This window comes from Carassius auratus, chromosome 30 (genome assembly GCF_003368295.1).
Source record: "Carassius auratus strain Wakin chromosome 30, ASM336829v1, whole genome shotgun sequence".
Lineage (NCBI taxonomy): Eukaryota > Metazoa > Chordata > Actinopteri > Cypriniformes > Cyprinidae > Carassius > Carassius auratus.
In genome coordinates this window covers 23,928,441-23,941,157 of record NC_039272.1, presented here as the reverse complement: position 1 = coordinate 23,941,157, position 12,717 = coordinate 23,928,441, and the positions used below count along the sequence as shown (strand labels likewise).

General features: G+C 37.0%; 1 protein-coding gene across 1 annotated transcript; it reads left to right on the top strand.

The window, feature by feature from the left end:
- Positions 1-75: 75 nt before the first annotated feature.
- Positions 76-12,466, top strand: pho (phoenix). Its single transcript, XM_026212335.1, has 5 exons — positions 76-568; positions 2,380-2,665; positions 6,710-6,807; positions 6,900-6,957; positions 7,280-12,466. Exons 1-5 carry the CDS (start codon positions 336-338, stop codon positions 11,807-11,809), a joined length of 5,205 nt encoding a protein of 1,734 aa, XP_026068120.1. The 5' UTR covers positions 76-335; the 3' UTR covers positions 11,810-12,466.
- Positions 12,467-12,717: the final 251 nt, after the last annotated feature.

Here is a 12,717-nt window from a genome sequence, read left to right as displayed (position 1 = left end):
ACACTCCGGAGCAGAAGGGGGCGGTAATGCACCAATAAGCCCCCCCCCCCCCCCCCCCTTAAATTGAAAGAAGAAGAAGACGACTGGCGAACCGAATGGCGCCCGCTAAATGAAAACAGAATCGCACAACACGTGGATATGTTTAGCATATAGACAACGTTTTCTATTTTTATTTAATTTTTACCAGGTCTTTTGTGTTCGTGCGTAATCTGCTGCAGAAACAGCCGGTATTTCAAAAACAACCGTCAAGGCTGCGCGAATCATTGATATTCGACATCACGCAAGTCTCCCGTGGTAAGAATACATGATAATTTACCAGATCAGTGGATTCAAGTATGGCTCTCGGTAGCGAAGACGACACAACCCAGCTTGCGTCGCCGAGCACGCGGGAGAATGCGCCGGTTGTGTCGCACGTCGGCGATCTGATCGACATTGATCCGCACTCGGAGCTCATCTTCGAAACTCCGCCGCCCGATGTTGTTGACTCTATCAACGAGTGTTTTGAGCAGTTCACCAGCACCGTGGAGAAAAGAAGTGATGCTACACCCCACAACCTTTCCTCGGACAGGTAAAACAAGACTTGTATTGTAAACTAGACGTGCGTTTGTGTTACTTCTATTAATCTTTAAATATTTTTCCTTCTATAACGTCGTAGACTAGACCATGTTCCGTACACTTTTCGCTATTCACCGCACGCCAGCGACCACTCCTCCGTTGTCGAAAGACAGACAAACAAGTTAGGAAAAACCTATTTTACAGTCCACACTTTGATTGATGTCTTTAGGATCAATACTTTTTGAGAAAAGTGGGGGAAAGTACCTCCTCAGTGAGAGGCTGAACATGCAATTTAACAATTTAACCTAAGTTCATGTTAATTAATTTTCCTCAGCACTTTGTGAAATTACACTGTAACGGGGACACCTTAAAGTTAGAAATAAAATTGTCCTTAAAATAATTAATAAATAAATAAAAAAATAAGTAATAATATGATAAATATTTTTGAGATATTCAGAAGTAAAATGATATAATGCAACATCTGGCAGTGGTGCGTGGTATAATTGCTAAACAGACTACTTTGATTGAGTGAACACTTTAGTATTTTTATTGACTTTATCATGATGATTTGAGTGATCTGTTAGGTTTATTCAAAAATAATATAGTGTCTATAAATATGGCATTAGATTCTAGCCTAGGACATCATGTAATTTATAAACAACTAATAGCCAAGTCTAAATATAACTGAATACAATGTGAAGATAGGTTTTAAGGCCTTGTGTGATGTAGTCAGATTATTTGTTGTGGTCATGTCTGGTCAGACGAAGCTAATGGTCTTTTTGGGAACGTCATTGAGTAACCTCACTGATGTTACACCCTGCTAGTGATAAAAACATGAACAACTGGATACAAAACATATTCTAAGACACCAGAATGTGTTTAGTTGTTACTTCAGAACTACTGAAACTCCAGAATCACACCAAGTAATTAAGTCATGATTAGAGGTGTGCGAAAATATTTTCTGGGATTTTATTAAAAATGATAGTTGGACTATATTTTGCTGAGTGTGTTATTGTGCTGGTATCTTAAGGACTGCCATGGAAAGCTGACTCCTTAAGTTTTTTTATATTCTTCATATTCTGTGTGGTGGTCAGTTCACACTGATAAAAATTAATCTTTTCCGATAAGTTTAAATAGATTTACATTTTTTTTTTAGACTTCAAATAATTGTGTTTTTGGTTTTTGCTAAATAATCAACAATGTCAAATTGCACATCGTTAAACCAACAATAATAGTATTATCGCAGATAATATATCACACACTCCGGCAGTTTTTAATAAATTTTAATAAACTCCATTTCAAGCGATTCACAAAAATCAATCTCTTTCTTGTCCATTTGAGATTTTGGTGTGGAGGTTATGATGCAGTTAGATTATGGTCTGATGCAGTCCGAAACCAGACTGAAAATTATCCAAGTATACATTAGTTTGACATTTTAAAATGCTTGATTGTTTCTCATGTGCTACAATACAAAAGTCTTTTTTTCTCGTTGTTTTAATAGAAACATTAACATAATTTGAAATTATTGTAATTTTTGGAATTTCAATGTTTTATCTTTTGGGAGAAGAGAAATAAATTAAAATAAACCTTGCAGTTGAGTTGATTTTTTTTTTTTTTTTTTTGCTCATATGAGTGCAACTTCTCAAGCTAAATTTTTGAACGGAATAATCAGTTGTTTGTTTAATCTTTGTGTAGCCCTAGCAAAAATCATCTAATAATGTTTTGAGATTCCAAAGACCACAAATATGATTAATTTTACTGAAGTCTTTCACCTGAACATGTTTTCTCATGCACTGCATCACATCTCTGCATTCCCCTGTACAGTGACTCTGGTGAAAGCTTGTTTATAACCCAGTCTAGGACTAAAGCAGTCCGAACTGAAAGACGACTTCGATCATCTAAGAGACCAGAGTCCGTCTCTGATGATTCTGGTAATGGGAGAGAGAATGAAGACACTGAACATGAGAGGGGAAGTGGAGGTCAGCGTGTGGAGTGCCCAAAGAGAAGAAAGAGTTTAATCTATCTTCCTCCTCGAAGAACTACCTTTCCATTTCTGTTGAAATCACTCAGACGACAGAACCTGTCCTCAAAGAAGAGCCAGATTCTAGAGGTGGGGTTTATTTATGTTATTAATTTCTCTTATGTCCTTTTATAATTATTTTATATGAAATGTATATAAATTAAAAAGTGCATGAATAGGAAGTCCTGTCACTGGTAGTTGTGAACTTGTGATCATAGATATACAGTGTGGTGGCCAGAATTATTAGAACACTGGTATATTCACCAGCTAAAAAATGGTTTTAAGTCTGTTATTTCTATCTTTTGCTGTAGTGTGTCACAGTTCCAGACAGACTGGATGAAGATGAGATCAGACCTCTGTGTAGAGCACTGGCTGTTGCCAGACTCCTTGTGCGAACAAGAATTATTACAATTGATTGCAAAATGAATCTTTGGAAATAGATAGAAATAACTGACTCAAAACCATTTTAATATATTTGGCCACCACTGTACATAGATGCCTCATTAGAAATGAGGAATGGTCAAAGCCAGCACGTGTATAATTATGATTGGAGATGCACAGTCGAATTTTGTCACATGTTCACATGTATGAATATTAGAGCCCGACTGATATGAGTTTTTGGGGCCTATACCGATATTAGGAGTTAAAAAAGTGATATCAATATATATCGACCAATATTCTTTGTGTATATTATAGTGCAGTACCAGTCAAATGTTTGGACACTTTCCCATTCGTGTGTCCAAACATTTGACTGGTACTATATATAGAATACAGTATACACATATAAACAGAAGATATATACATAAACACATTTTTTGCAATTATCAGTCAAATGTGGTGATCAAACACTTATAATGACATGACAGATATATGCAATGGAGGCAGGGCATTTAATAATTTAAAGGGGGGGTGAAATGCTATTTCATGCATACTGAGTTTTTTACACTGTTAAAGAGTTGGATTCCCATGCTAAACATGGACAAAGTTTCAAAAATTAAGTTGTACGTTTGAAGGAGTATTTCCGTTCCAAAAATACTCCTTCCGGTTTGTCACAAGTTTCGGAAAGTTTTTTTCGAGTATGGCTCTGTGTGACGTTAGATGGAGCAGAATTTCCTTATATGGGTCCTAGGGCACTTCTGCCGGAAGAGCGCGCGCTCCTGTATAGCAGAGCAATGAGAGCACAGACATTCACTGATCAGAGCGAGAGCGTCGCGAAATGTCACAAAAGAACTGTATTTTTGGTTGCCAGGGCAAGACAACCCTGCACAGATTACACAAAAAAAAACAGCATTAAGGGACCAGTGGATGGAGTTTATTTTTACAGAGCATCAACGGAGTTGTGCAAGTGTTTGTGTTTGTTCCCTGCATTTCGAAGATGCTTGTTTTACAAACAAGGCCCAGTTTGACGACGGATTTGCGTATCGTTTATTTCTTAAGGATGATGCAATCCCAACGAAAAAGGGTCACGATCGTGTGTTGGAGCCGCAGGCGGTGAGTAAAACTGCTTAAAATATCTCTGCCTCCTTGTTAGTGCGTCCGCCTCCCATCGGAGACCCGGGTTCGAGCCCCGCTCGGAGCGAGTCGTTGCTGCTGCTGCTCTCGTTCAGTTTCAGCCTCGGGATCTGATTCTGGATCATAAATAAACGGCTGAATCTGACTGTAAGCCATGGTTTGTTTTGGATGATGGTTTTTTCCTCAAGGTAAAGTCACAGCTTCCAAACGCTCTCAACGCAAAAGCCTACTGGCGCTCGTGATTCTTTAGCTCCGCCCACACGTCACGCCTCCAGTCGGTCGTGTTTTTCCGGGGAAAATCGGTACGGACTATCTTTCTCTTATGAATATAATAAAACTAAAGACTTTTTGGAGTTATGAAGGATGCAGTACTACTCTATAGGTACTCAAGATTAACAGGATATTCAGTGAAAACGAGCATTTCACCCCCCCTTTAACAATAAACTTTATTATCTAGAATGAGCCTGACATCAGTGCACTGAAAAGTAAAGTTGAAGTTTCAGTTCCATTCAACTTTCTAAAAAGTGTGACATAATATACCTCTGTAAATAAATACAATATGAATTCACATCTCGTACACTTTAATGCCCTTTGGATGTAATGTGTATGTTCCCGTGGAACTGGCATCATGGCGGAATTTCATGTGAAGTCCACTTCGCAGGACACTTACCAGCCTTCTATGGACACCTTGGCAATCTTATCACCGTTGGCAAGTAAATTAGTTTACTTGCCAGACTTTCCAGAGAGAGAGAGAGAGAGATTGTAGTGTGTATATATATATATATATATATATATATATATACACATACATAGATACACAGATAGATAGATAGATAGATAGATAGATATAGAAAATGACTTGACTTAAGGTAGGATATCAGTACATTCATTCTTACCACTGAAGTGTAACGTTACAGTTTGTGCAGTGGGACCTTCTTTTGATCCATTAACAAAAACCTCTCGCTTAACATCATGTTCTCTTTTAGTTAGGCATTTTAAATCCTCCTGAAATCATATTTACACTCATATACATTTTGAATGACGATTAATTTTTCAATTCTGCGTGTATGTGACTCTCTGTGGAAGACAAGTGTAAGCACGTGCAGATCAGAGGCGGGCAGTAAATGAATATTAAACAAACCCATACATGTTTTATGTCTGTTATCACTCAACGCATAACCCTGTCTTAATATTATAATTAATTTTTTTTTTGATCGAGTTTTGATCTATCTAATTTCTGTATTTGAATAATTGCTGGATTAAATTTCAGGGCTCTGTAAAGGTCATTACACATTAACATCTGCAATGTTTTCATTAGGAAGATAGTTTTATAGGGTTATAAAAATATATATATACACATACATAGATACACATAGATAGATAGATAGATAGATAGATATAGAAAATGACTTGAGTTAAGGTAGGATATCAGTACATTCATTCTTACCATTGAAGTGTAACGTTACAGTTTGTGCAGTGGGACCTTCTTTTGATCCATTAACAAAAACCTCTCGCTTAACATCATGTTCTCTTTTAGTCTGTTATGTCTGTTATCACTCAACGCATAACCCTGTCTTAATATTATAATTAATTTTTTTTTTTTTAGTTAGATAGATAGTTTTGATCTATCTAATTTCTGTATTTGAATAATTGCTGGATTAAATTTCAGGGCTCTGTAAAGGTCATTACACATTAACATCTGCAATGTTTTCATTAGGAAGATAGTTTTATAGGGTTATAAAAATAACCTGAGAATAACCATTAGGGAACTTTCTGTGTAAGTTATTTAAAAATAACCACCCTGCAACGTTCTGGGAACGTTATTTTATGATTACAAAAAATATAACCTAAAAAGAAAGTTTCCCTAATGTTAGTAATTGGTTCCCCAAAAAAATAACAAAATGGGAATCAGGAAACGAATGTTGGGAGAATGTTCTGTGACTAGTTTAGCTGTGACTAGCTAAACTAATACAATAACATTAGGGTCATTCCGTGTCAACTCAACCATAGGTAGTAGTGTTTGATGGCTGTGCTGATTTAAATCTAGCTGTTCTTTTGCGTTTGTGTTGCAAGTTCAGTGACGCAGATAGTGAAGATTCTCTCCGGCCAATCAGTAACCAGCAGAGTTTACACGTCATGTTGTGGTAACAGTACGGTTCACTTGGAACCTCAACCGAGGTGGTACTAAAAAAAGTACCAGGTACTGTACCCAGTGGAAAACCCCCCCAAAAGTGAATGTACCAAGCCGTACTGTGCAGTGGAAAAGCTCCATAATTGTACTAAAATAAAGTGTATTTTACCGCACTTTTTTCACAAGAGGACAAAAGTGTTAGCTTACACAAAAGCTAACATAGTTTAAAAACCTCTAATATTGAGTTCACACATTTAAAAGCATAACCACATTGTCATCTGAGAAAGATTATCCCATTTATTCAGGAAATTAAATCTCTTTGGCATTTTGGCAGAGTCATTGATTTTTACTGTGAGTGACGATACGTTAAATGTTCAAAGATGCAAGACTTGTGGACGGGTCTGGAGTGGTCAAATGTGGCATCTACATTCCTATGCTATAACATGTTGTTAAATCATGCAGGTGTATTAAATTTTTTTTACTTTTTTTAGAACTCAGAAATGGGAGGATTCTTAAAATGCATAAGGAAAATTGAGGAGGGTTGTGTGAACACAGGAAGAGCAATCAGTCCATCTTTACTGGAGTCTGAGTAAGTTCTAATCACAAACAAACAAACAAACAAAACAAAAAAATAATTTTAAACAGAATATAATAGTTTTTCATGATGAATAAACTTTTCAGACTAAGCGATAACTCTGAGGGGGGCGACCAACACAGTGATCATGAAGTCACAAAAGTGGTATGTAATTACTATGGACTTACATAGTAAAAAATATGCTTAAGTTTTATATTTATTTGTCATTTTCTATATATATATATAAATATAGTCACTGTAACATCTATCTACATTCATGTTGAAGATATTGTATTAAGTAGTGTAAGATTTGAATTTTTGACAGTACAGTATATCATTTTGGTGTTTTTTTTATTTTTTATAAAGAAATGAATACTTTCATAATACTAAGAAAGGTTTCTTGAGCAGCAAATTAGCATATTAGTATTATTTCGGAAGAATCATGTCATGCTCACCTAATATATTGATTGATTTATTTATTTTCCAGGATAGATCCATTTTTGTTCCAAGTTACTTTAAAGGAAACAAACAAAAATGGCTTCCACAATCCTTCTTGGAGATGAGGATCCAGGATTCAGTTTCAGATGACAGCGAAGAGCAGCTATTGAACACCAAAGGAAAAGAGAAGAAAAGAAAAACTAAATCTACAGAGAAAAACAAGGCTAGTGCTTCTTTTAAAAAACAATCAGACAGTAAACTCAAAGCTCCCAAAAGCAGAGCTACAGTCAGGACATCATCAGAATCGTCTGATGACTCTCTCTTTATGGAGCAGCAAAAACAACATGAGACGCATGAGGTTCTAGCTTCATATTCAGATGCTGAACACTCAGATTCTGCCCATTGTAGATATAGACTTATCAAGCAGACTGTCCAGTGTGCCGAAAACTTGGATGGAGATCATATAGTGGTAATTGAAGAGACACAGAGGAACTCAATAGAGGCAGTTACAGAAGCAATAGTTCACATTGAGCATGATGATAATGCAGGTTCTCCATCTCAAGCTGATGACATCATTGGACTGGAAAACACTGTGTCAGACTTGCAATCAGAAAACACAACAGAACATGTGGAAATTAATTCACCTGTCCTTTCAGACAGATTGTTTTCCAGTAAAGAGAAAAAGAAGAAAAAGCACAAATTTAAAGAGCAAGAGAAAGCCAAGTCTGGTGCAGATACTCGTAGTGCAGACAATGTTCAATCAGTTGAGATGGATCAGTTCAGTGAGTCACAAACAACTGAGATGACACCTAAAAGAACAAAAAAGAAGAGAAAAGACAAAGAGAGGACAAAGACAGCAAACGTAGAGGACAATAATGGTCCAGATATCCTGTCAAATGAAACTTGTGAAGCTCCTGAGACCGAACAATCTCAGCACATCCAGACATCAGAGGAAATCACAGAATTCAAATCAGTGAGGAAGAAGAAGAAGAAGAATGGCAGTGATTCTGCTCTGGATGTAAATTCAGTGTCTCAGTTTAATAATGTCACTGATAGATCAACTAGTTTAAAGACTGTTGCAGAAAGACCAAGAGATGTTGTTGATCATACAGAAACTGAATTAAATGATGCTGAACACTCAGATTCTGTCCAGTGTGCTGAGAACTCTTATTTAGATCATTTTTCTGTAATTGAAGCCAGACAGAGAAACTCTGTGGAGGCAGTTACAGAACCAGCAGTGGATCATGAGGATGACCTGATGTCAGACATTAACCTGCTCAACAAAAGCAATTCTTTGTTGCCACCCCAAGGGGGAGACATTTCTATTCAGGATGATATTCAACCGAGTGACAGTGACTTTGGCTCAGAGGATTTATTCAGGCCATTGAACAGTCATAAAGCGGCATCTGTTACGGCAAGCATGGAGGAGAGCGATCAAGACAGTGATGTGACTCAAATAGAGACAGAAGGACAGTCTGGGTCCATATTTGGACCAGGAACACCAAGATGGTGTGATGGTGGCCTCCATGCACATGAGGACAACGACAGCAATGAAACTCAAATAGAGACTGAGGGAAAATCTGTGTCCGTGTTTGTGCCAGGAACACCAAACAAGCAGTTTACAACTCAAGACAGGAACAGTACCAAACACCCAGAATCCCAAAATACAGACCAGATTCCTCTTGGCCTAAATGCTGAAAAGAGACAAACAGTGTTGAGATCTCATAAGGATTCTGATGTTACAGAGGAGACCATGAATGTCCAACCATCATCTAAACATTTACCACTAGCTGATGAACCATTAAAAAAAGGTTACTCATTTTCATCTGAGTGCCTCAACTTGAGTAAACGAAGGGCGGAGATGGAGATGGAAACTGATCCTCAGGAAACTCCTTTGTTTAAAAATGATGGACTGAGCTTTATAAAAAAAAAAAGAAAGAGAAAGGATAAATTGGGTGCCATTAATTTCACACAATGTGATACAAATGTAGATATAAGCTCTGACTCTCCGGCTGGAGTTGAAACAACACCCAGAGAGAACGAGAAATCACATGAAGTGGAAAATAGAGTAACGATGTATGAAGAGGAAAGGGAAGCATCAGTTTTGCATTTGGAGGAGACATCAGAGATCTTGGAGGAAAGTGTTTTATCTACGGTGGCAGATAACAGTGTTATCACAAAGGTTAAGAGGAAAAAGAAGAAAAAGTACAAATTAAAAGAACATGAGGATGTAGAGCCAAGTGTAGAAAATCAGTCGGTTGAGACGGTTCAGTTCAGTGACTCACAAACTGCTGAACTGACATACAAAATAACTAAAAAGAAGAAGAGAAAATATGTCGAGGAGAACAGTGCTACAGACATCCCATCAAATGAAACTTTTGACTCTGATAGACCAGCAGAGTTGAGAGGAAATGATCAATCCAGTGAAGTCCCAGAGATGAATCAACCTGAGCATATACAGACATCAGAGGAAATCACAGGATGTCCGGTGCCTAATGTAACTACACTCAAATCGGTAAAGAAGAAGAAAAAGAAGAAAAGAGTTGAGACTGAAGAACCAGAATATGAATCTGTTGAACTGGATGTGAACTCTATGTCTCAGTTTGATTATGTTGATGGTGTGGTTGAACAACAGGTCATTAAAGAAAGGCCAAGCGATGACAACACCGCTGAACATTTAGAAGGTAATACAGCACATATCTTAACGGTTGCCAAACACAAAAAGAAAAGTCAGAATGCAAGTTCTTTGTCTCAAAGTGATGACATTATTGCACTGGAAAAACTAGCATCAGGCTCGCAGTCAGAAAGAGCAGAAGAGCTCTTGGAAAAGAAAACAAAGAAAAAGCAGAAGTTAAAGGAGCAAAAAAATGCAGATATTGGGGGAAATGTGCAGTTGTTTCAACAAAGTGATTCATCAACTATGGATTTGCTATCCAGAAAAACAAAGAAGAAGAGAGCAAACAAAGACAGGGAAAGAACAACAGATCGCTCAGCAAATGAAATTTTGGACCACATAGACCATAGACCTTCAGAAATGAGAGAAAATAATGTGATTCAGTCCATTGAGGCCACAGAGACCAATCAATTTGAGCATTTACAGACAACAGAGGAAATGACAAGATGCTCTTCACCCAATGTAACTAAATTAAGCTCAGGGAAGAAAAAGAAGAAAAAAGTGAGAAGTGAGAAACAACATGAATCTGTTGATGCCAATCTGGATGGGTCTCAGCTAGATGTCGTCTCTGGGCTGATAGCACAGAAGATGATTGAAAGAAGGCCGAGCGATGGCAGTGCAGTGGAACATTTGGAAGGTAATGCAGCACATATGTCAAAGGTGGCCAAACGCAAAGAGAAAAGTCAGAATGCAAGCTCTCAGTCTCAAGTTGATGATATCATTGGACTGGAAAACACAACAGAACATCTGGAAAAAATTAATTCTCCTGTCCTTTCAGACAGCTTGTTTACCATTAAAGAGAAAAAGAAGAAAAAGCACAAATTAAAGGAACAAGAGGAAGCCGAGTCTGGTGCAGATACTCATAGTGCAGACAATGTTCAATCAGTTGAGATGGATCAGTTCAGTGAGTCACAAACAACTGAGATGCCACCTAAAAGAACAAAAAAGAAGAGAAAAGACAAAGAGAGGACAAAGACAGCAAACGTAGAGGACAATAATGGTCCAGACATCCTGTCAAATGAAACTTGTGAAGCTCCTGAGACCGAACAATCTCAGCACATCCAGACATCAGAGGAAATCACAGAATTCAAATCAGTGAGGAAGAAGAAGAAAAAGAATGGCAGTGATTCTGCTCTGGATGTAAATTCAGTGTCTCCGTTTGATAATGTCACTGATAGATCAACTACTCAAGAGACTGTTGAAGAAAGACCAATTGATGTTCTTGAAAATACAGAAGCTGAATTAAACGATACTAAACACAAAAAGAAGAGGAAACAGTCAAGTTTCTCTGTTAATAACAGTTCTGAGTTCAGCTCTTCTGATGCACAAATGCAGGAAACGGTCGCACCTGAGAGGAAGAGGAAGAAAAAAAGAAACTCTGAACACATCACAAATGTAGGTGGTGAACTGACTTTGGAAAGTTCTGATCATACAGTGCCATTTGAAAAGTCTCCGAGCCCGATGTTGACGACTTCTGAAGCAATTACAAACAAATCCAAGAGAAAGAAAAACAAGGAAATGAATGAAAGCATAAATCACATACCAGATGATAGAAATGCAGAATTAGAAACCATACAAACAATGAGGACTGACTCAGTCATACAACACACCAATGCAGAAAGACAGTCCAACGTTGGTAACTCGCTGGAAAATTCTGCAGATATTAGAAAGGAAAAAAAGAAGAGGAAGAAAAATACTGAAAATAATATCATGGAAATTTCCATGTCTCAGAACACTGACTCCGCTACAGAAGTCAATGGAGATGACGCACCCAAAAGACCTGAAAAACAGATGCAAAGGTGTCATGACCGAACAGGATCTGGGGCAAGAGAATCATCTGTGTTGCACAAAAGCAAGAAAAAGAGGAAAATAAGGGAGGAAAGTTTATCTGTACTTGATAGCTAAAACTCTTCAGTGCACAATAGAAAGGTGTGGGCAGAAGATGATGAAGGTATATTAGTTACACAGAATAATAAGGGAAGGAGGAAAATGAAAATGAAAAAGTAATTATGCAGTGGCAGATAGTTTTAGAGCTCAGTTAAACCGTTTCAAAAGAAAAATAAGCTTGAACTCTTGGGATTTTAAGACGAGCTGTTTACAGTGTTTTCTGTTCCTGATAAATGGCCAAGGAAAATGTGAAAGCAAAGAGAGGTTTACAGATTAATATAAACACAATGTCTAAATCTTTTATTAAATCATTGTTTAATTTATCTTTCATGAAACACACAAACACCTGTACATTATTATCAATACTTGTTTTGCAGATGTGAAGATGATCAACATTCTAGTGACAGTTGGTTTATTTTTAATAATCAAAACGTTTTCATTCGATTTATTAAATCATTGTATAGCCAAATTAGACGATCTCTTCTAGAGCACTGTATCATTTTTATTATCAGTAATGGTATTTTATACAAAAGCAGTGTGTTTGTGTTTGGCCAATATAATAAAGACTTATTTTATACACTGAATCAGTCAACCCATTTATAGTATTTGTATTATGGACACTTTGTTACACTGCTTCAGAGAAATAAAATATAACTGGTTTTGCCATGTGATAAACATCTTTACTGACTTGATTTTTTTTTTTTTTCAAATCTTTTTGTGTGTGTGTGTGTGTGATTTTATGTGTAGATTGTTTCATGTCTTTTAATTCATTTTGCTGGAAGTTGACCTACCTATCTATCTATCTATCTATCTATCTATCTATCGTTTCTTTAGAATAGAAATCATTGGGCACCAGAAAAGTTTGGTTACTAACATTCATCAGAATGACTTATATTTCACCAAAGAAAGTAGGCCAAGATATACAG

Coding starts and splice junctions, on each gene's coding strand:
- pho (XM_026212335.1), top strand. CDS start 336: ATGGCTCTCGGTAGCGAAGACGACACAACCCAGCTTGCGTCGCCGAGC. Junction 569..2,379: donor CACAACCTTTCCTCGGACAG/GTAAAACAAGAC, acceptor TCCCCTGTACAG/TGACTCTGGTGAAAGCTTGT. Junction 2,666..6,709: donor AGAAGAGCCAGATTCTAGAG/GTGGGGTTTATT, acceptor TACTTTTTTTAG/AACTCAGAAATGGGAGGATT.